This window comes from Toxorhynchites rutilus, chromosome 1 (genome assembly GCF_029784135.1).
Source record: "Toxorhynchites rutilus septentrionalis strain SRP chromosome 1, ASM2978413v1, whole genome shotgun sequence".
NCBI classification, from domain to species: domain Eukaryota; kingdom Metazoa; phylum Arthropoda; class Insecta; order Diptera; family Culicidae; genus Toxorhynchites; species Toxorhynchites rutilus.
The window spans coordinates 125,049,053-125,074,098 of record NC_073744.1 but is presented as its reverse complement, the minus strand read 5'-3'; the positions used below and the strand labels follow the sequence as shown (position 1 = coordinate 125,074,098).

The following is a 25,046-nucleotide window of genomic DNA, read 5'->3' as shown; positions in this document are numbered from 1 at the left end:
GCCTGGTTGCAAACGTGATACACCAGATAAACGTATACCGAGCTAACTAGAGGATCGTCTTCTATGTTTCAAACTAACCGGATAATCGGTGGAACACAGGTTGTTTGAGAGGCTTGAGGCGGCCTCGGTTACTTGTTCTCGTTAGTTGGGAACTTCACCCCCATTACAGTGATCTCAGAATTAATTTAATTGAGAAAAAATAAATTCATAATCAAAATTGCACTACAGTGCCATAATACGTATGCACCAAAATTGGCAGCTTTCTTTTAAGTTAACCGGGCTGTGTCATCCATATGAATGGATAAACTTAATAATATGTTATAAAACTGTATTCTTTCACTTTTCATTATTTTGAAAAGGATTTTATTCAACGCCGCTATTTCTCAAATTGCACTACCCACGAAAAATACTTTTTGAATGGAAATGAACGTACGAGACAAATATGATCTTTATATAACACTGATCAGAAATAAATATACAAATACTTCCTAATAACAAAATTTGCGTTTTATTCGAATATATCCTTCTTTAGGGTAAATGACGCATTCGAGTAGATGTTACGTTCGGGTAAATGTTACATTCGGATAATTGTTACAATCGAATAAATGTAGCATTCGGGTAAGCGTCAGTTCAAGTACATGTTACATATGGGTAACTGTCGCATTCGGGTATTTGTTACACTCGGGTGAGCGGAATTCGGGTGAATGTCTTTCGGGTAACTGTCTTTCGGGTGAGTGGGTTTCGGGTAAATGTGACACAATTGCATTTTTCGTCTCCGATCAAATGTTTCAAGTTCAAGCAAGCGACATCTGTCAGGGTATACCGGCAGGTTCGATGGATCACGCCACGGTAGATTCCTGGGCGCAAGCTTTACAAACCCTTTTTTGCATACGTTCAATCTAAGGTTCATGTGACATCATTTGGAGCCCAAACAGCAGATGCCGGAAAGAGGATCGGACGAACGAGTGAGCAATACAGTGCTTTTAGGCAATGCGGGTCCTTGAAATCTGTGGAAATCTTGGAGAGAAAGCCAAGTTGTCGGTTCGATCGGAAGATCGAAGTAAAGGGTATTTCAATTAGAGCGCTACAAAAGTTTTTCATAAATAAAACAATAACGATTTTGAATATCAATGAAATTCTTTATTCACGTGGAAGTACAATTGATGCCATTATGTATGGAACTCTATTTTTTTTGCATGGCCACCGCGGGCACGCTTGTAGAAGTCCAGACGCTGAACCCAATTTTCGACGATTTTCAAGCATAAATCGGCCGATACTGCTGCAAGTTTACGTTCGATATTCGTACGAAGTTCATCAATCGTCGCTGGCTTTTTGGCATAGACCATAGACTTGACGTATCCCCACAGGAAATAGTCTAACGGCGTCAAATCGCACGACCGAGGCGGCCAATTGACTGGGCCATTTCGTGAGATAACATGTCCACCAAAGTTGGTTTTCAATATATCGATTGTAAAATTCGCTGTGTGGCTTGTGGCGCCGTCCTGTTGAAACCACATATTGTCCAATTCGGGCCAAAAATATTCGGTTATCATTGAGCGGTAGCGCTTCCCATTCACAGTAACGTGCCGGTCATGATCATCACGGAAGAAGTACGACCCAATGAAGCCGCCGGACCATAAACCGCACCAAACCATAAAAAACCGTCGGGATGCAATGGTGACTCATGGAGTACGTGTGGATTGCTGCCTGACCAGTAACGCATACTTTGCTTATTGACGAAGCTATTCAGCCAAAAATGAACCTCATCGCTGAAGATGATATTTCGATGAAAATCCGAATCATTTTCAAGTTGTTGCACAGTCCATTTCACGAACATACGACGCTTCTGGTGGTCAAGCGGCTTCAGTTCTTGCGTCAATTTGATCTTGTAAGAATGTAGGTCAAGATCTTTTCGCAAAATTCGCCATAACGACATCACAGAAATGCCCAACGCTTGAGAACGATGTGGGAGAGACTAATTTGGGTCTTCCTCAATTGATGCGCTAGCGGCAGCAATGTTCACGACATTACGGGCACTTCTTTGTCTCACTGACAAACATGGGAACATTTTGTACTGTGCCTGTGGATTCAAATTTTTCCAGTAGACGCTCAATTGTTGATCTGGCAGGACAATTATGACGACCATAAATTGGACGTAGCGCTCTTAAAGTTGAGGCCATTGACTCTGAATTTCGGTAGTAAATTTCAATAATCTCGACTCGTTTTTGGATCGCATATCTTTCCACTATGAGATGGCAAACCTTACTGAAGAGAAATGTCAAGGGAGCGGGAAAAATATGCCGTTATTTCAAAATCAGCTTGACATGACCAAATTGTTATATAACTTTTTTAAATGCCTTTAAGTGCTCTTTTTTATTCCGATAGATTGATCCAGTAACTATGGATATCCTCCGGTGAATTTTCCGTGATTTTTGAATGCCATGCCATGAAACTTCCTTCAGCTGATCAAAACCTCAATTTAGTCATATGGATGATCTGTTTCAAAAGAGGCTTTTGAGAAGATTTTTGTTTATTATGCATCTTTGATCTGTTTTTAATGTTAATTCAAATTTATCTTTAGAATTGAACTGAAAACTCAAAGAAATCAGAAGGTTGCATTTCACAAAACTGTGGTTCAATGGGGCCCCGAACTTTTAACACACCCAACAAAGTCGTAAAAGCTATGAACCTCTACACGAGGAACATACTGCATAATGCAACTTATTATTATTATTAATAATTATTATTAATAATAATAATAATAATAAAGTTAGTAAAGCCTGGTGCACGTGTCTTGTAGCTCCCATTGCGACCTTCAGCCTCTGCTCAGGAACTCCGATCACTACCGTCACGAGGTACCAGCTGAGATGCGAGCAACCCTTGGAAAGATCGGGTAACCAACCCCGGTGGAACCTTGATTCGTATGCAAACAGGGAAGGGGGACTAGTGTAGCGTCTGTTTTCCATGTTAGGAGCGGCCCACAACAGAGTCTGTATTCCAGGTTAGGAACGGCTGAGATACCGTCCTTCAGGCAGGTTGAGGACTCTAAGAAGCAACCTGTGCCAACCCGTGTTTTCTCGGAAAAAGGAAAACAACCAATCATGGAATTGAGATCAAGGAGAATTTTATTAATGCGATCGCCTGAGGGCCACCGGACTGGAGCTGGTCATGGAACGGGCATACATGCGAGCGGCCAGCTGCTAGAGGAATTGGTGCAAGAGCGGACCTCTAGTCATCGGGCTCAGCCCGTAAACCGAACGCAAAACAGAACCCGCAGCACAAGCTGCACCTGCAAATGATGCTGCGATTAGACGACGTCAGTCGCTCACATTGACAGGCCGCCAACGGCAACGAATCATGTGGCCGAGAGAGATGAATGAATTCGTGATTCGTTGCTATTATGTCTGCACAAGATTGGAGACGGACATGTCTGGCAGACCAAGAATGCTGGAAATGTTCAACGAGCAGTTCCCACGATTTGCCGGCCAATTAGATCGGAATAAGCTCTACACACGGAGACGAGCGATTTTATCACACAACATGCTGTCCCCGGCTGAAATAGAGGCCATCAAATTGGAAGTGCATCGAGAACGGCGTAGAGAGAGTGGAAGATCGAGCGATATGTCGAGAAGGAGCTCTTCTAGGCTGAGTGCATCGTTTGCTAGTGAGAGGCGTGAATCGATTGCACCACCACCGGATCCAGTGGCAGAGCCTAGAGGACAAGAGCCGGCAGAGGATCAACGAGGTCAACTAAAGAACGAATTGGCTTTCCACATGGATGCAGCAGTGAATCAGTTTTACGGAACGCACCCCTTAACCCGACACAAGATTCCAAAGTTGCAGTATTCCCATCGACTGACGAGTGCCGTTCAAGTTCTCGACCAGGAAGTTCTACCTGTGTACCTGGAAGTCGTAGAGAACCTAGAGGAGCTGCAATTTATCGTGTATTGTGGAGCAGTAGCTGTTGTACGGACGTTAGGAATGCGCACCTTTCACCAAGACGATAGACAGAACCGCGTACTCTCCAAAAAAACGAAACCTGCTTGGATGAGACGCCTGGAAGGTCGTATTCAAACGCTCCGAGTAAAAATCGGTCGACTAACACAGTACAAGAGGGGAAGTCGACCGAAAAGGTTAATTCGTGGAGTTGCTGAAATTGTGAAGCCGGTAGAGCTCTCTGATCTTAATGAAAACCGCATCATTGAGATCCTCGACACCCATGTACAACGGTTGAGTGCTCTATCAAAAAGGTTAAGACGTTATACGGAATGTACGAAAAGGCATGCGGATAATCGTATGTTCAGTATGAACGAAAGGGAGTTCTACAGCCGCATCAAAAAGAAACGCAATAATTACGATGGTGGTCTTCCTGAGATTGACGAAGTTACCCAGTTTTGGTCAGGCTTATGGGAGAACCCTATTCAACACCGAAGTAACAGGATGTGGCTGGCAGAAGAAGAGGAATATGGAAACGGACTTGAAGCAATGCCTGCCGTTATGGTAATCGCCCATGATATCAACGAAACCATTCGATATTCCAGGAATTGGACTGCGCCAGGACCAGATTTCGTGCACAATTTCTGGTACAAAAAGTTTTCTTCAACTCATGGGCGAATGGCAGAGTGCTTCAATAAGGTATTAGAAAATCCCCAAACAACACCGGAGTTCGTGACCAGGGGAATTACTCATCTGATGCCAAAGGATCAAGACACAGCGAATGCGGCGAAGTACAGGCCAATAACATGTCTAACGAGCCTGTACAAGCTACTTATGTCGGTGATAAATAGGAAAAATCCAAACCATTGCGATGTTAACGAAATCATAACAGGAGAACAGAAAGGCTGTAAACAAAACACGAGGCTGCAAAGATCAAATCATTATCGATGCAGTCATCGTCGGACAAGCTAGCCGAAACAAAAGGAACCTGAGTATGGCGTACATTGATTATAAGAAAGCATACGACTCAGTACCGCACACATACCTCATAAAGGTACTAAAATGTACAAGATACATGATGGCGTCATCAGGTTTATGGAACACGCAATGGAAAAATGGAGCACTTCGCTTAGTATCACCGACGGAACAACTATGTTGAGATCCAGAACTCTCGATATTCGCAAGGGAATATTCCAAGGTGACACATTTAGTCCTTTGTGGTTTTGCCTTGCGATGAACCTCTTGAGCAGCCATGGCCGAAGCAGCCATGGCTACCATATCAACAGAACAACGACAATAAAATATACCTTCTATATGGACAACTTGAAACTGTTTGCGGAATCAACAGAAGCGCTACATACTCTACTACAATGCGTTAGCGACTTCAGTTCCGATGTGCGGATGGAACTCGGAATAGAAAAGTGTAAATCAGTACAGCTCCATCGTGGACGATTGGTGGAGACTGGAGTATTCCGCATAAACGAGAGTGAGGTGATTCAAGATTTGATGGAGGGCGAATTGAGCTTGAGCTTGAGTAGACTGTACAATTCGTAGTTGCTCTCCGTGATTGACCTGAATCAACCAAATTGCACAAAGAACACACAGAATGACGCTTGGGACTAGCAAATCATTCTCGTTGTGCAATTTTCGGTGATTCGAGATTTAAATGGTCAATAACGACGCCGGCCACGTCCTTACAGTCACCAGGGGAAGGGAAGGAATGTTAGTATGATATTCACCGCCCGAAGGCCAGAAGGGTCGCCTCTATAGCGTGGTTCCCTAGCGAATATCATGGGAGGGATGGTTGTTAGTGGGAAGAGGTATGAATCAGGATTCACTGCGGTAAGTGATGTGACTCCCTAAATGCTAAATCTCAACAATTTAACGAACCGAATGCATTCTAATTCGATATCAATGATATCAAACCTGAAATCGTAACCTAAAGCAATGATCGCAACATTGCTGAATTTGATTTGCCAAATGCCCTCGTATTTTTAATATCCCTGCTTTGAATTGATTCAGAGCACTTGCACATACAACCACATCCACCAATGTACACAAACGCGCCCGAAACTCATAAAAAGAAACGAGTACTTCCGTATACAACCCTGAATACACTTATAATGAAGTGCTGTGATAACAACACTACGCAAATCGTGTATGAATACTATAGCACTTCTGGCAACCACTCAGATTATTACACTTCTATGTTTATTTTATCATTGGGATTGAATCTTTAATGCTATTTCAGTTGTCCAAAGTTTTGATCTGCATATCGATTTTCTCAAAACAGGCCCACTCCGTCCAAATGAAAGTATCTCCGACGTAAGTTTTATGATAGGAACGCAGCTTTTTGGGGGGTCACATATATTTCGCGTGTGTTGTTCTTTGCTTTGAACTACTTGAACTACTGAACTACTACACGATGACTGACACGTATCGAATACTTCCAGTACTGAAGCACTGGTCATAAGAATAACGTTGCTATGGTGATAATTACACTACGCTTACACATGAGACGGTGCATACTCAAAGTTTGAAACTATGCGCATCCTACTTACACATTACTTACACACGATACAGTGTACACACGTTATCAAATGGGTCTCGTCTATCGAATGAAACACACGAAAATGCACCAACACTCGCCCCAGAAACACCTCTCACTCACTATCCTGTTTTTGACCATATTTCACAGCAAAAACCAAACAATCCAGCTAAATAGAACCCGTTAAAAACGGAAACAACACATGATTCCGATTTTACCCATCGTGACTCGCCACTCTAACACACACATTCGCACGATGAAAAAAAAAACCTCGCGGCACGAAACTAAGCGAATGAAGAACTCAAGCATAATTTCTGAGAAAGAGAGAAAATAGAACAGATGCACTTAGCTTTGTAGAATCCATCTTCACTGACGCAAAGCTGATTCTCATTCTCCGCTCTCTGCTCCCGCTCCGACCTTCTCACAGAAAACTGCTCCGCACTATACACACATACAATCGAGCGCTTCGATGCATTAAATTTGAAGAAATGGATGCTTCCGAAACTGAACACTGAAACGCAAAACCTGGATCCGTTCGTTCATCGCACTTTGTTTAAACTTTCAAATTCACAAAACTGAAGAAACATTTCCAGTCGAGTGCCTCGAACTGTTCACAAAACCACAGTCCTCCTGTATCACACTACCGACGCCTCAGGAAAAAAAGAAAAAAGGCTAGCTGTGATAAGTGCTTTTATAAAGGCATAAAACTCAAATGTCTTCACACACTATGTACGACTGTTTTCGAAAAACTACAAATAAAGGAAAACCCGGAAGAAACAAAACTCGCTTGATCATGTCAAACTAAAACTCTAAACGAAAATAAACGCGGAGCGATTGTGAACGCGTCCGCACCCGATAACTGCCCGACAGAGACCCTCAAGATTTGAACGAACGAACGTGATGAATTATAGAGGTTTTAAACTTTTCAGTTCATTCGCCTCTAGCTCAAGATTTGATGGAGGGCGAATTCTATAAAAACCTGGGATTTCTGCAATTGAAAGGGATTTGTCATACAAAAATGAAGAAGGAACTCCAGGAACAATTCTTGATAAGAATCAACCAGGTTTTGAGAACAAACCTCTGCGGCGGCAAAAAGATCAAAGCCGTCAACACGTTTGCCGTTCCCTTACTCACGTACAGTTTCGGAGTGCTGAAGTGGACAAAAACCGATTTAGAAGCCATTGAAAGAACGATGAGAGTAACGTTCACTAAGCACCGCATGCACCATCCAAAGTCGTCCATAGAAAGACTCACCTTGCAACGTGTTGAAGGAGGAAGAGGTGTCATTGACATCAAAGCGCTTTGCGTTTCCCAGATCCAGCAGTTGCGGAGATATTTCGAAGAAAGTCAGACCCGTCACGATATCTATCGCGCTGTTTGTGAGGCGGACCACGGATTCAGTGCCCTGCATCTGGCGCAGGATCAGTACGAGTTAAGCTGCAATTTGCAGACTACTGAAGAAAAAATAACGTCGTGGAAGCAAAAAGAACTTCATGGGACACACCCCCACCGTTTAAAGCAAGCGCAGATCAACAAAACATTATCGAACACGTGGCTGGTGCGAGGTGAACTCTTTCCTGAGACAGAAGAGGTATGGTAGCCATCCAGGACCGGATAATAGCGACCAAAAACTACCGGAAGTACATCTTGCACGAAAACGTTGTCGACTGTTGCAGAAAGTGCTATAAAGTAGGAGAGACGATTGAACACGTCATTGCCGGCTGTGGAGCGCTAGCCGAATCAGCTTATCTCAATCGTCACAACTCGGTTGCCAAGATTGTTCATCAACAGCTAGTATCAAAACACAACTTGGTAAATCAGTTGGTACCCGACTACAAGTATATTCCGGATCCGGTTTTGAAAAATAGCGGCTACAAGTTGTACTGGGATCGCGAGATCATTACGGATGTCCGAATACCAGCTAATCGCCCTGATATTGTGGTCTACGATAAAAATAAGAAAGAAGTGCTGATAATAGACATTGCAATACCGTTAGACCACAATCTACAATCTACGTTTGCTCCCAAGATAAGCAAGTATCACGACTTGGCAGAAGAACTAAAACAAATGTGGCATTTGAAAGGCATCCGTATTATACCAGTAGTGATCTCTGCTACTGGTTTAGTTCCCCACTCTTTCACGCAGTCATTGGAAGAGCTGCAAGTAACAGAGCAGCTTGCGGTTCTGCAGAAAGCGGTGATTCTTGGAACATGTAACATAGTGCGACGGTTCCTGAATCACCACAATTAGAACACGATGATTGTGCAGACACTATTCTAAAGATAAAAAAAATTTAAAAAAAGATACCACAGACCCTAATCGCCCTTTGGCATTCAAGAAGCCCGGGGGTAGGTGAATATTCCAGCTGAATGCTGAAAAGTGCCATAACTCTATAATAATAATAATAATAATAATACTGCAATAATGCAACTGCGTAATTATCCTTTTGCAAAAAAAAAGTCAATTGCAAAATTGAGTATACAACTCGTGCTGTTATGATTATGTTATGTTATTCATCTTTGAGATAAAATACTTTTCACAGCCAACACGACCTCTCAGATTGTTCCAGGTCTTCCAATGATGCCGGCTACTTTGGTAGTCAATTTAGGAATATTTGTTTGGAGAGATTTAAGATGTACACTTAATTTTGCGATGCTTAGAATAGAGATTGTTTTCAATTTGTTGGAATGAATAATTAGTAAAAATCTTTTCACGAAATCTTAATGTAATCGTAGTAGCTTAGTGATACGCAACGCTAAGGATTGTTATTAGTTGCTAGGTGATAGAATAAAATTTTCATTCCATTGCAAGCATTCAACTGAACAAGTCGTTTTATTCATTTGCTCTGCAATAGGTTATGGGCCCAGGCAAATGATCACAACCGAAGTTTGGAAGTAGTTTTATTTTAACTGAAGCATCAATCTCAAGAAGTGTATCAAGTTAGAAGGAGTATCTGAGTATCTGAGTATCGCGGAACAATCCTAGTATCAGAGATGAGGCGAACGGAGCAGCAGCTGGACCAGGAAGCGTTCGAGTTGGCGGAGGTTCCGTGGCGTTACCGGCCATTGAAAAGTTACGCGGAAGGGAAAATTCCACGACGTGGGCGTTCGCGATGCGGATGATTTTGATCCGTGAAGGATGTTGGGAAGCCGTTAGCGCTGAAACCGACGAAGCGCAAGCAGCGGTGCCAGCGGATATGAAGCAACGGGCCTTGGCAACCATCTGTCTTAGTTTGGAAAGCTACAACTATAGTCGCTACAACTATACAACTATACAACTATTTGGAAAGCTACAACTATACAACTACAACTACAACTATAGACGGTTTTTGGTAGCCGGGATCCTGATCTTCTGCTTCATCTATACCTGTTCCTCAGAAACGCCGATGTCAACGTTTAATGATGTTTCCTTCGTTGTGTCCCCGTTTCATATCCCTCCTATACGATCGATAAACTTTTACTTAGTCGCGGCAATACATACACACACTCTTTACAGATGCACGGGCCGAAGGTTGTGCAGTCCACTGATCATTCAACAAGAGCCAAAGGTTGTACCGCTCATGACAACTCTACACGAGCTGATGATTGCGCCGGCTAGTGACCATTCTATCCTGGATTCCTCGAGTCGAGAAAGACGCACCACGCTAGATATGGGGTACAGACTTGGGGGGCGTTGCTGATTAATGGTCAGCTGCATCCCAATAGGAAGTATCCCGTGTCGGGCACACGTACAGAGCATCGAAGACTGCGACATACCAAATTATGAGAACACTTGTAATACTAACCTCGAGTCAACCGCGAGTAATCGGTTACATATTACTAACATAGTTGTAAGCAAACATTGTCAAAATATTGAACTCCCGGCCCCGTTAGGCTGACGCCATATGAGCCTTAATAAAATATATATTTTGGATAAAAAAAAAAAACTATAGTTTGGTGCTGGATGCGGCCGATGCACGAGCTGCCTGGAAGAAGTTTGAAACGGCGTTCCAGGATAGCGGACTGAATCGGAAGATTGGATTGTTACGAAAATTCACCTCGATACGTTTTGTTAACAGTTACAGTGTGGAAGCCTATGTTGATGAGCTGAAGAGCACAAGTCACAAGCTAGCGCCAGTGGGATTCAAAGTCGATGATTCCTGGTTGGCTGCGATGTTGCTCATGGGCTTGCCGGAGCAGTATGAGCCAATGATAATGGAACTAGAGGCGTCAGGTGCAGCACTGACTGCGGATGCAGTCAAGTCCAAGATATCTCAGGATGTGAAGATCGAACGGGGCGCAATGAATTGCAGTGACGAAGATGCTTTGTATGTCAAGCAGGGTTCCAGAAGGTTCAAGCCAACCACGGTGAAAGCGAAGGCTGACAAGAAAACGTGCTTCAAGTGTCAAAAACCGGGTCACTTTGCTGCCAAGTGTACGGAAAAGCATCAGCAACCGAAGCCGAGGAAGAACAAGGGTCTGTGTTCCATTTTCGCCATGGGAGACGTGATTACCAGTGAATGGTATTTTGATTCGGGTGCCACTTGCCACATGGCACGGACGAAGCAGAAGTTTGTGAACGAAGAGAAGGTGAACCATGATGTCGGAACGGCGAACAATACCAGCATGAAGGCCGTAGCGAAGGGTACCGTTGTTTTGAACAGTGACGATGGTCAAAGCGATGTCAGTGGAGTACTGAAGATCCCGGAATTAGCTACAAATTTGCTATCCGTAAGTAGCATCTGCAAAAAGGGAGAACCGTTATATTTACCAAGGACAAATGTGAAGTTCGGGATGAAGACGGCGATCTGGTTATCACCGGTGTCGAGGAAGGTGGCCTCTACAGAGTCAATCGATCGGAGAAATCACTTCTGGTAAGCGGAATTGAACTTTGGCATCGACGTCTTGGACATCTCCACGAAGGTGGGCTGAAGAAGCTTAAACATATTGCGGACGGAATCGATTTTCAAGCCGGAACGTTGAAAAATTGTGTGGCCTGTCTGGAGGGCAAACATGCGAGGCGTTCGTTTCCTAGCAGCGCGTGGCGGTTTATTTTTTGAAGCACAAAAATCAAGCACTGGGGGCGTTCAAATCGTTCAAGGCCAAGGCGGAGAGACAAACGGGTAAGAAGCTGAAAGTCCTGCGTTCAGACAACGGAAAGGAATATGTGAATGCAGATTTCCGGAAGCTGTTGGACTCGAACGGGATTCGACATCAAACCACGTGCCTATATACGCCTGAGCAGAGCGGGGCGGCCGAGAGGATGAACCGCACGTTAGTAGAAAAAGCGCGATGCATGCTCAACGATGCAAAGGTTGGAAAGGAGTTTTGGGCAGAAGCTATTTCGACTGCTGCTCACGTGGTTAATAGTTGTCCTATACGTTCCCTGAAAGACAAAACGCTGGAAGAGGCGTGGACTGGGAAAAAGCTGGATCTTGGGCATGTTAAAGAAGGTGGAGGAAGGTGTCGTTATTTGTGAGGTAGAACAACCAGTGAAGCCGGTGGAGTTTATGGAGCTTTGTTGGGACGAATTCCGTGACCATCCTGCGTGTGGTACAGTCGAGCCTGTGAATGATGCTGGAGAACCGTGATGATATCGATCCAGCGGAAGAAGCGATTGATGATTTGGACCGTCTGTGGGGTGATTTGGCCCAGTGTGTGTTTCATCGAAAAAAACATACTTATGTTTATGTAAAGTAATACAAGATTATATTACAATCAGTAATAATGTTCTGGGATCGATACCAAGTGTCTTGGCTAGATCCCTGACCAGAGAAATTGCATTGAGACCATTTCTAATTCTGCATGGATCTTTCACTGTTGTTCGAGCATTTTCAAACACGTTCGATACTTGGTCGAATAAAATCCGTCCTTGATGGCCTGCGTTACTCTTTCAAGCTCTTACTTCTTCCAACGTTGTCTGCCCATCCTTTTTTGTAATTCAGTGCCATCTGGAATCAATAAGACCAAAGAAAAGCTTCAAACCTGTAGGTGAAGCGGATGACTACGAGGATGCCGTTGCCGATCATGCGCTCTCACCGCAACTAAATAGACCAGCTGATGAAATGCAGCAGGAGTTGAGGCGCAGCGGTAGGGAGCGCCGTTGTCCAAGCAAGTACAGTGATTTTGTTAGTTACAGTTCATTTCCTGGCGGTGTTCATTCTCCTCAGTTAACCTCAAATACGACGAGCGATGAGGGTATAATGGATGATCCGACGAGCTACGAAGAGGTTCTGCGACGACCCGACCGAGATCGCTGGATGGTGGCGATGCGCGAAGAGATCGCTTCCCTTAGCGAGAACAGGACATGGGTGCTCGCAGATCTGCCTGAAGGGCGGAAAGCAATCCGGAACAAATGGGTGTTCCGAACGAAGAAAGGTCCCGACGGGAGGACTCAGAAATACAAGCCCCGACTCGTGGTGGAGGGCTGCTCTCAACGAACTGGTCTGGATTACAACGGATTGTATTCTCCGGTCGTGCGATACGCGACCGTCCGATACTTGATGGCTCTGGCAGTGCGGTACAATTTGGACATCGACCAAATGGATCACAGCTTTTCTTCAGGGCGAGCTGAAGGATGAGGAGATTTATATGCGGCAACCAGAAGGGTTCGCAGCGGAAAACGGAAAAGTGTGCATACTCAAGAAGGCGCTGTATGGCCTTAAGCAGTCTAGCCGCGTATGGAACGCGCAAATGAGTGAGGCGCTGTATGAGTTCGGGTCGTTGCTTATACTGGTGTGTTCATAAGGATAAACTGATTTTTGTGATCATTTACGTGGACGACCTCCTGATTTTTACAAACGATCGGAAGTTAAAGAAGAAACTGAAGGCTCATCTGCACAGTCGGTTCCAAATGGAAGACCTCGGGGAGGCGCATCACTGTCTCGGGATCAGAATCACGAGGAAGCGTGAAGAAGGAAAGCTATGGTTGGATCAACAAGCCTATATCGAAGACATCATCGATCGTTTCGGTATGACCGAGGCTCACCCAGTTGCAACACCTACAGATCCTAGCTTCAAGCTGGACAAGTCGATGGCACCGAAAACGGAATCCGAAACGCATGAAATGAAGTCAGTTCCATACAAAGAAGCAGTCGGGTGTTTATCTTTCGCAGCTCAAGTCACTCGACCGGATATTGCTTTCGCCGTTAACGTACCAGTACAGTGCTAACCCTGGCGGTCCACACTGGGAAGTGGGGATACAAACACGAAGAGATTAGAGTACTTGGCAATCGGTCCAGCGGAAATAGTTGGTTACAGCGATGCCGATTGGGGAGGAGATGCGGATGATCGGAAATCCACGACCGGTTACGTTTTCTTGATGCAGGGAGGAGCGATCTCATGGAACGTCAAGAAGCAGCCTACCGTAGCCCTCTCGTCCTACGAAGCGGAGTACATGGCTATGTCTCAGGAAGGAAGTTCAGGAAGCTATGTGGTGGAGCAATTTGCAGTCGCAGTATTTCGAGGCCAGGCCGATTTCTGTACGTTGCGATAACCAGTCGGCAATCAGCATCGCAAACAACGGATCTTATAACCCCCGTACTAAGCACGTCAGTATACGATACCCTGAACCCTGTTGAACCCTGCGTACCTAACGTAAAAAAACTTTGGTAAAATTTAACAGGTGAAGGCAGTCGTGGTTTAAAGGTTTTTTTCCGCTGATTACACAAACTTTTCGTGAATTGTGCAGTAAAGTTCTGTTCGCCTACAGAGAAGGAACAATTTGATGCAGCGAAACAGTCAGTTTGATAACAATAAATGAAATTAATTGCATTTTGATTTTTGCATGTTGTGTGGGGTGAATTGGACCTACAGGTTTGAAGCTTTTCTTTGGTCTTATTGATTCCAGATGGCACTGAATTACAAAAAAAGGATGGGCAGACAACGTTGCAAAAAGTAGGAGCTTGAAAGAGCAACGCAGGCTATCAAGGACGGATTTTATTTGACCAAGCATCGAAAGTGTTTGAAAATGCTCGAACAACAGTGAAAGATCCATGCAGAATTAGAAATGGTCTCAATGCAATTTCTCTGGTCAGGAATTTGGCCAAGACACTTAGTATCGATCCCAGAACATTATTACTGATTGTAATATAATCTTGTATTACTTTACATGAACTTAAGTATGTTTTTGGGCCAAATCACCCCGCATCAAATTTTAATGTCCAAAAATCATCTCTCTTATGTTATGATATACCGTTTTGTCTCATATTCCGAACACTTAAGCCATCAAGGCCACTAAACAGTGTCCCATTACTCAAAATGGTACTCTATCGCGAAATTCATTTGATTTTTGGATACCATAGAGCCTTCTTTTTCATTTGACTACAAGAAAATTTAGTTACAAATACAAATTCATGGTGAAAAACTAAAAATATGTTTAATCACTTTTGTCTCAAATTCCGAACACCATTTTTGTAACTGACTCATATTCCGAACACTTTTGTCTCAAATTCCGAACAGCAAAAATGCATTTTTTTTCATAACTTTCAAACTACTGGACCGATTGATATGATCGATATATCTATTTGAAGTCAATTAGTTAGTCTTTTTGGGAAAAATGTTCTGCTCACAAGAAAATGTATTTTGTTTTTGTATTTATTGATTGTATTTGTTTCTTATAGTTTTCATGGTTTCGGGACCAACCCAAATAACCCAAAGAAACATTCCTCGTCGATTATTTGCAAGAGACGGACACACATTGTCCGTCCTCCGCTACAATATCGAAGCTGGAAAGTTTTTTTTTCCCCCTCCGCCAAAGTGATTTTTGGTTGTTGTTTTTTTTCTTTCGCCCATTGGTGACAAGTTAAGTGCCAACGCATCCGGAACAGCGAGGAAGCAGCACCTCTCCAGCGACGCTGGACCGGTGTTCTGTGAATTGGTTCCATTGAGCGTCACATTTGTATCTTCACCAAACATCAAACAGAGAAGTACAATAGAATAGTTTTTGCCGTCTCGCTATTGTGCTTATACCGTAGCGTGCAGCGTTGTATAGCTCCCTGAATAGGGTTGTTCAAGTTGTTCGAACTCATCAGACTAAATTTTTTTATTGAGTTTTTATTTATTAAAATTTTTTTTTTTACGAAATTATTGTTTTTTTTTCAAGAAGATTTTTGATTTGAGCTAGTTTTTAGTTTAAGTTAGTTTTTAGTCTAAGTTAGTTTTAAGTTGAGTTTTTGCGCGAGTGTGTGCGTGTGAGTTGTGTGTGTGCGTGCGAGTTTTTTTTTCGTTTTCATAGGCGGTTGCGCACCGTCTGCGCAACCGTTATGACATCTGCTGATGCCAATGTTGCGCGGACGCGTTATTATCAACAGTCCTCGAAGGCACCATGGGTTGTTTTCTTTCGGCCCAAGGAAAAAGCTTTGAGAACTCTTGATATTTCAAGAGATTTGCTGCGTAATTATAAGGGCGTCTCGATACATAAAGAGAGACCGGACAAACTGCGTGTAGAAGCACCGACTTTTGATGTGGCCAACAAGATTGTTGACCACGAAGTTTTTAACAGGGAGTATCACATCTACATCCCTTCTCGAGAAGTGGAGATAGAAGGCGTAGTAACCGACGCGAGTCTGAGTGTCGATGAACTAAAACAAGCGTCGGGTTCCTTCAAAAACTCGATGATTGGAGATCTTGTAAAGATCCTGGATGTTAGAAATCTGCATGCATCTTTGGAAGAAAATAAAAAAGTTTATAAGCCCTCGCACTCTTTTCAAGTTACTTTCGCAGGTTCTGTTCTCCCAAACTATGTGAAAGTAGAAAATGTTTTTTTTCCCAGTGCGCCTGTTTGTACCGCGGGTTTATAATTGTACCAAATGTAAAAAGTTGGGACACTCGGTTAGCCACTGCGGCAACAAATTTCGTTGCGGCAAATGTGGCGATAAACATAGTGAGGATTCTTGCACTCAAACAGTGGAAAAGTGTATTCACTGTGGCGAGAATCCTCACCCTCTACAAGAGTGCCCAAGGTACAAACAGCACTCCGATAAAGTGACGCGTTCTATCGCTGGACGCTCCAAGCGGACTTATGCTGAAATGCTAAAGACCGCATCAGCCGCTCAAAATGAAAACCAATTTTCGGTTTTGTCATCTCAAGAATCGGATTCTGATTCTGATGAGGGTCATACTTCGGCTGCACCAGAATCTTCAATAAAGGATGAATCATCAAAAAGAAAGCTCTCTTCACCAATGGTGCACCGTAAGAAAGCTAAAATGACCCTCGGAAGATTGTCTAATTCCAAGGGTAATAGTAGCAAAAAAACGAATCCGAAGGCTCCTTCTCAGCCAGTTCCTGGTTGCAGCAAGGATTTTACGTCATTACCCAGAGAAGAGAGAAATAAAAACGCTGCTCCTCGATCTTCTCGTAGAAAATTCGCGTCTAATCGAGGATTGATAGCTTTTTCGGACATTGTGGATTTCATACTAAACACGTTCAAAATTCAAGACCCCCTCAGAAGCCTTATTTCTGCCTTGCTTCCATCTTTAAAGTCTTATCTTAAGCAATTGACTGCTTCATGGCCCCTCCTTGCATCAATCATATCTTTCGATGGATAATTCATCTAACGTAGTAGAAGATATGATCAATGTGCTACAATGGAACTGCCGTAGTCTAGTGCCTAAACTAGACTCGTTCAAATTTTTACTTCAAAATTATGATTGTGATATATTCGCTCTTTCCGAAACATGGCTTTCTTCTGACACAGAACTCAACTTCCACGATTTTAATATTATTTGCCTGGATAGAGATGATTCCTATGGAGGAGTACTTTTAGGGATCAAAACGTGCTACTCTTTCTATAAAATTCCTCTCCCAGCTCTATCAGACGTCGAAATCGTCGCTTGTCAAATAACTGCAAAGAATAAAGAACTCTGCATAGCTTCAGTGTACGTTCCCCCGAATACTTCCATTAGCCGTAGTCAACTTTGGAATCTAATTTCGATTCTCTCAACCCCAGTTCTAATTTTGGGTGACATGAACTCCCATGGTACTGGGTGGGGCGATCTTTATGATGACGCTAGGGCGGCTATTTTTTACGATTTATGTGACGATTTCAACTTGACTATCTTGAACACTGGTGATGTGACACGAATTGCAAAACCTCCGGCTCGGGAAAGCCGACTCGATCTATCTTTGTGCTCAAACTCGCTATCATTAGATTGTCAGTGGAAGGTCATCAATGATCCCCATGGTAGCGATCACTTGCCAATCAATATATCAATCAAGTGTAGCCCGTAATCCACTGAACCATCTCGAGTTCCATTTGATCTAACAAGGAACATCGACTGGCAAAAATTTGCAACGGCGGTAACAATCGGTGTCGAATCAATAGATATACTTCCACCATTGGAAGAATATCGATTCTTCGTCGATTTATTGTATAAAAGCTCACTGGAAGCACAAAAAAGAAAAGTTCCAAGTGCTTCATTTAAAAGAAAACCAGCCACTCCTGGCTGGGACGATGAATGCACAAAATTGTATTTGAAAAAATTTGATGCTTTCAAAGCTTTTCGCAGACATGGAACATCCACACACTTCGAGGAATATTCAAAGCTTGAAATACAGCTGAAACAATTAGTTAAAGCAAAAAAACGCGGTTACTGGCGCAATTTCATCGAAGGTCTTTCTCGTGAAACCTCAATACGCACCTTGTGGAGGGTAGCTCGCAACATGCGTAACCGCTCATCTACCAACGAGAGTGAAGAATACTCCAACCGATGGATATTCGATTTCGCTAAAAAGGTCTGTCCAGACTCAGTTCCAGCCCAACATATTCTTCGAGAAACGTCTCTAAGCGGTGGACCTCTGGACAGACCATTCTCAATGCTGGAATTTTCTATGGCTCTTCTTTCATCGAACAACTCTTCACCCGGAAGCGATATGATTAAATTCGTTCTTCTAAAAAATCTTCCCGATATCGCGAAAAGACGCTTGCTAGACTTATTCAATACTCTACTAGAAAACAATATTGTGCCACCCGAATGGAGACAGGTCAAAGTGATAGCAATTCAAAAGCCTGGCAAACCAGCGTCTAAACATAACTCATACCGTCCGATTGCTATGCTCTCGTGCATTAGAAAATTGCTGGAGAAAATGATCCTTCGAAGACTCGATCAATGGATCGAGACAAATAATTTGCTATCAAGTACACAATTTGGGTGTCGCAAGAGCAAAGGAACAAACGATTGTCTAGCGTTGCTTTCTACAGATATTCAACTGGCCTTTGCGCACAAGGAGCAACTGGCTTCAGTATTCTTGGATATTAAGGGAGCTTTTGATTCAGTTTCCATAGAAATTCTGTCAGACAATCTGAACAGATGTGGACTTCCTGGAATTTTGAATAAATTCTTGTACAATTTGTTGTCAGAAAAGCAAATGAACCTCACCCTTGGACAGCTGACAACTTCCAGAAATAGTTATATGGGTCTACCCCAAGGCTCATGTCTCAGCCCCCTTCTTTATAATTTTTATGTGAAAGATATTGACAGTTGTTTGGCAGAACAATGCACGCTAAGACAACTTGCAGATGATGGTGTGGTTTCCGTCAGAGGTCCCCATGCCGAAACCTTGCAAAGACCATTGCAAAATTCCCTAGATAACTTGTCTTCTTGGGCAAGGAACTTAGGGATAGAATTCTCGCCGCAGAAAACAGAACTGGTAGTGTTTACTCGAAAGCGGTCCCCAGCCCAATTGCAACTTAAGCTTTTGGGGAGAAACATTACCCAATCATTGACCTTCAAGTACCTTGGTGTCTGGTTTGATTCAAAATGCACTTGGAATACCCACATTACGTATTTGAAGCAAAAATGTCAAAAAAGAGTCAACTTTCTCCGCTCGATTTGCGGCACGTGGTGGGGAGCTCATCCGGGAGATCTCATAACGCTTTATAAAACAACTATTCTATCTATTCTGGAGTATGGCTCTTTCTGCTTTCTCTCAGCAGCTAAAAGTCACCTTCTAAAATTAGAACGAATTCAATATCATTGTCTGCGTATAGCTCTCGGCTGTATGCACTCAACGCGTAACATGAGTCTCGAGGTTCTGGCAGGAGTAACTCCTCTACAGAACCGATTCTGGGAACATTCTCTCAGAATACTGGTGAAATGCGGTATCACGAACACACTTGTGATTGAAAACTTTGATAAAATGCTTCATCTAAATATACAATCTCGGTTTATGAGAATTTATCATCACTATATTTCATCAGATATTTGTCTTCCATCGTTTACTCCAGACCGTGCTCACTTCACCATCAGCAGTTCCTCAATTGAATACGATCTGTCGATGAAACAAGCAATACTTGGGATTTCAGATCAGCTTCGACCAACTTTCATTCCCCGTATTTTTAACCGAAAGTACCAAAAAGTCAATTGCATGAAAAGATACTTCACTGATGGGTCTCGCCTCAATGTATCCACTGGCTTCGGTGTTTTCAATGAAAATTCAAGCGCCTTCCGTAAACTGCAGGAACCTTGTTCCGTTTATGTTGCTGAGCTGGCAGCAATCGACTTCGCATTGGGGATGATCTCCAACAAGCCTGCAGACCATTACTTCATTTTCTCGGATAGTCTCAGTTCGCTTGAGGCTCTCCAGTCGATGAGAACTAGTAGGCACCCATCTTATTTCCTCACAAAAGTGAGACAGCAGATGAGTGCACTGATCGAAAGATCTTATAAGTTAACCTTTGTTTGGGTCCCCTCTCATTGCTCAATTCCTGGCAATGAGAAGGCGGACACTCTCGCAAAGGTGGGTGCCCAGGAAGGCGAATTGTTTGATAGACAGATTTCATACGATGAATTTTTCCAATTACTGCGTCAGAGTTCCCTCTTGAGTTGGCAAACCGATTGGGACACTGGAATTCTTGGGCGGTGGTTATATTCAATTATTCCAAAGGTTTCTTCGAGAGCGTGGTTCAAAGGTTTGGACTTAAGTCGTGACTTCATTCGTGTAATGAGTAGACTTATGTCCAACCACTACTCGCTAGATGTGCATCTCCACAGAATAAATCTTGTTCAAAGCAATGTCTGTCGGTGTGGAAACGGTTACGATGACATCGATCACGCAGTTTGGCAATGTACGGATAATTACGCAGCCAGAGAGTACCTTTTGAATGCCCTTGAGGTCCAAGGAAGACAACCCTATGTTCCTGTTAGAGACGTGTTGGGAACTCGCGACATCTGCTATATGCAGTTGATCTATATGTTTGTGAAACGGTCTAGTATAAGTATTTAATGCTTTTGTGTTTTTCTTTTTCGTTATTAGTTTGTCTTGTCCCCCCATCTCACCGTCGCCCACCCTCGACAGCTAGTCGAACACCAGATGCTATCCCTGGTCATTATGCACAATGCTACAGTGCGTGCGGCAACCCTCGGTTGAGACAACGATACCTCATATCCATATCCCCAACCTGACCCGTCCCACAAAAATGTTGCCATTTTAACCTCGAGTAAACCGCGAGTATTCGGTCGAATCCTACTAAACATAGAAATTAGTTGAAACTTTGTATAAACAAACCTTGAATTAGCGGCTCCGCAAAGCTTATGCGATTGAGCCTTACAAATAAATGAACTGGATAAAAAAAAAACCCAAAGAAACTTGATTCATATTCCGAACACTAGTTTAAATGACGATTTCTGCATAACATATCATTTTTTATTTCATCTGTTTATTGTAGATTATTACCATTTCTAGCACTCAACATGAAAACAACAAACAAAATAGTTGAAAAAACTACAAAAACAGAAAAATTAACGATGCTTGTTTTTTACAGAATTTGCTAACGCAAACATTTTATCATTGGTTTTGACACTTTTATGCAAATGCTTAGTATTATAAATTATAGGCTGTATCGATACCTGTAAATGATGTTGAAATGAAGGCTATGACCCAAAGAATTTGATTATTCAATTATATATAACATTGAAGTTCAATAAAATTGCATTTGAAAATAAAGTGTACGGAATTTGATTCATGCGTAGAAACTTGATTCATATTCCGAACACTACTTCAATATTATTTGAATGAAGATTTCTGCATAAAAACTCAATTTTTTAACCCATTTATTGTATGTTCATTCATTCTCTAGCACTTAACATGAAAACAACAAACAAAATAGTTGAAAAAACCACAAAAAACTGAAAAATGAACAATGCTTGTTTTTTACGGAATTTGCTAACGCGAACGTTGGTTTTGACTGTAACTTTTTTGCAAATGTCTAAAATCATAAATTATAGACTGTATCGATACCTGTAAATGATCTCAAAATGAAGCCTATGCCTCAAAGAATGTCTGTGTTTTCATTATTCAATTATTTATAACATAAAAGTTTAGTAAATTTACATTAAAGAATAAAGTGTTCGAATTTTGAGACTGTTCGGAATATGAGACAAAACGGTATTTGATAGTTTGAAGCTTGCCATAATGATTACACATTATTGATTGAGAGAAAACAAGTGTAACTAAGTGTACAATGTGAAAATTTTTATTTAGACTGTATTGGTTTGGAAATATTAGGCGATTTGCTTAGGTGGTCCAAATTCCCCCCATTTCCGCTACTTGCAATAACAATCTTTCCGATTGAAATTATTATTCAACAGTTTATGTTGAAATCCGTCCACAAAAAAAACTTCGATTAAATATAAGTTTGAATAGTTTCCTAATACTTACTAATAAACGAATATCAGTTTCGGCAAACTAAAACTAAGCAGCACTATATAACGAAGTCTTCATTTTTCAATTAGTTTACCTACCTTCAAAAAATGCAAAATCCAACAATCTGGGAGTGCGCTAATGAGAGTACACGTAACTCTATACGATGAACATTCAAACAAACTCGCCAATTTTCCTCGAACAACGAACAATCTGCAGCAATATCAACAAATAGTTTACATAAACTTGGTCTGATTATCACAGCAAAGATACACCTATCTGCGTTATTGTGGGATTTCCCGAATCTTGCACTTCACACTGCCACACACATTGATGAAGATATATTTTTAAACCTTTTTTCTTGTGTACAACAATCACGAATATTACAAATATTTATTACACACCCCCTCTAGTTTGAGGCATTTTCACTGAAATGGGCTCACATTAGCGGCACAGCAACAGAGTGTAGAGCGGTGGGACCGATCGATAATTTTTTCCTCTTTTCCTCAGTATTATCACTTTCTTCCGATACGGTAAACGCCTCTCTTTTCGGAATAATTACGCACTGGGAACGATAAACAAACGAACGGCCTGGTTGGTGGTGGTTCTTTTTGAATACACTTTTTCAAATAATACTGATCAATTCCTCTTGCTCGAGGAAAAGCAATCAGAGGAAAATCGACGCGATCGCCAAAAACTCGCGGTTTTCGCAGCACGCGCCCATCAAACAACAGCGGGGGGAACACACGAACTACTCTTCGCAGCTATTCGATCGTAGCATCCCAAATGCTCGCAGTGAAACGGCTCGGTGTTACCAACACATCGGTACATTATCTACTGTTGACACACAACTATCTGACATTTGCGTGTAACCCAGTGAAAAATTTAAGCTGATGTTGAAGAAAACCGTACTCATGTATTGTGGTAGGTGCAGTAGTTTCGTCACGAACATAGCGAAGGGAGCGATATAAAGTTTGATTCAATGAGTTGGAAAACATTTATTAATTCATTGAAATAATGGAAATAACATGTGTTTTCAGTAAACAAACTATTGGTCAGTCTTCTTAAGCGATTTCCTAACTTTTCCGCTCATGCAATTCATAAGCCGGCGCACGGCACCTTCGGTCGGATTTTACGTTATCCGATTCCACTATTTTTTCAGCTGAAGAAGGATCCGATTTCATTTCCCCTCCAACTTCAATTTTCGCTTTACTGAAACCCAAAACTTCTCTATTGGGTGGAACTGGGGATAGTTAGGCTGATGTCACATTAGGCGGATTCGCAGCCGCAGCCGCTTCATCACTGAGAAATATATATTTACACATAAGTTGCGACTTTTAAAGAAGAAGCGCTGTTTTCCAGTAAATAAAAAATTAATAAACTTCATACAAAATAAAAAGTTCCATATCTAATCTAACGATATCATTACCCGGACATGGATAGCTGAAAATCTGCCTATGTATGTTGGATTCCAGTTAATCTTCAATGTTGTTCTTGATACAGGTATTGATACTGCTGAACGAAAGAGCGAAAGAACGTTTTAAAAGAATTGGATCACTTAAATTTAGCGATTAGCGATTGACCTGTTCATCAAAGTGAACTGCTCTGCTCATTCTAATCCATGGCCTGGTTTCTTAATTCGTTTTTACCCTTTTTGGTGAGGGACAAGGCGAGTCGATGCGTATTAAGAATTATTCTACATTCGCCAATAGCAAACATTTATCAGAATCAAAGGAGAGGAAATTACTTGGAAGATAGCGGCACTCCATTAGCAATGGTTCATCTCAGTGGTTCATTGTATCCAAAACCGATTCCACTGTAACTTGGTTGCAGTAACTTTGTGTTCCGAAGCGATCTATTTGACCCACGAAAGTTCAGCATTGACAGAAAATCCAAAGCATTGTTGCACATTCGATAGAATACTCCCCTTTGGTGGGAATCTGTTGGATCCACATAATATCGCATTTCATTCAAACCACCGCCGGGTTTACTGTGTCCTGCGCGGTTTCCAGAGGGGTCTTCCATGTTGTGATGAACACACGACGAGTCACGTTTTTTTTGTTGAGCCATAAACTGTCTGAACAGCAAATCGTCGGACCAATTTTCAGCATTGAGGGCTTGCGGCTTTAGGGTTGGGTCGACTCCAATTTTGAACGAAACGAAGGTCATGCTCAAAATATCACTTTCTTTTGGCAACTTCATTGAATCGTTCGAATCCATACAATGGGAAACGATTTTTTTCGACATCATTTTCAGTGATCATGGGTTAAAATCAAGACATATAGAGGCAGAATCTTGCTGACGGAGCGCTGGGTATGATCAATGGGATGAAAAGATCGTTGAATTCATAGCCTTTGGGCCATTGTTTGCGACAAGCTAAGTGGTATGGCCATACTCGCCACAGTGACACTTCGCATTCAGTCTCGCAATTGCTGCGGTGATTATTGGCGCCACAGCGGAAATGGAGTCATCCTTTTTGTTCAACAAAAATATGCTTGCAAGACCGCACATTTATACCACAACATTGCTGGCTAATGTGGAAGAATGTTTCACAGCACACTGGTTCCAGCTCGTAGATCTCCAATGGCCCCGCATTATTGTTTATCCATTTCTACAATGTTTCAAACAATAGACCACTGTTAGCCGTATTCAATGATCACGATAGAGTCTGCAGAGTGTCCCGCTAACTTCGCAATAAAATCGCATAAATACTCGATACGGAAGCAAAAAATCAACTGTGTTCCACTTTTCCAATGAGACACAAACAATAAACAAACTTTCTATAACGAAACTAACATGATTAACGACGATATGATGATAGTTAGAACATAAAAAAAAACTAAGCGTCGATTCGAAAGTAAACAATCAGACCGAATTCAGCATATTATATAATATTTGTGCATCCTAAATTTGAGAGTACACTGTAATGTGATGCATTCTTATC

At 42.2% G+C, this 25,046-nt stretch overlaps 2 protein-coding genes across 2 annotated transcripts in view; one reads left to right on the top strand and one right to left on the bottom strand.

The window, feature by feature from the left end:
* Positions 1 to 22,889, bottom strand: part of LOC129761699 (beta-1,4-mannosyltransferase egh) — a 97,937-nt gene extending 75,048 nt beyond the window's left edge. Inside the window, exon 1 of the mRNA XM_055759434.1 lies at positions 22,204 to 22,889. The gene's annotated coding sequence lies outside the window, so the exon portion shown is untranslated. The remainder of the gene's footprint in view (positions 1 to 22,203) is intronic.
* On the top strand, positions 3,427 to 4,908 carry LOC129761411 (uncharacterized). Its single transcript, XM_055759130.1, has one exon. The coding sequence runs from the start codon at positions 3,427 to 3,429 to the stop codon at positions 4,906 to 4,908; it is 1,482 nt and encodes a 493-aa protein (XP_055615105.1).
* Positions 22,890 to 25,046: the final 2,157 nt, after the last annotated feature.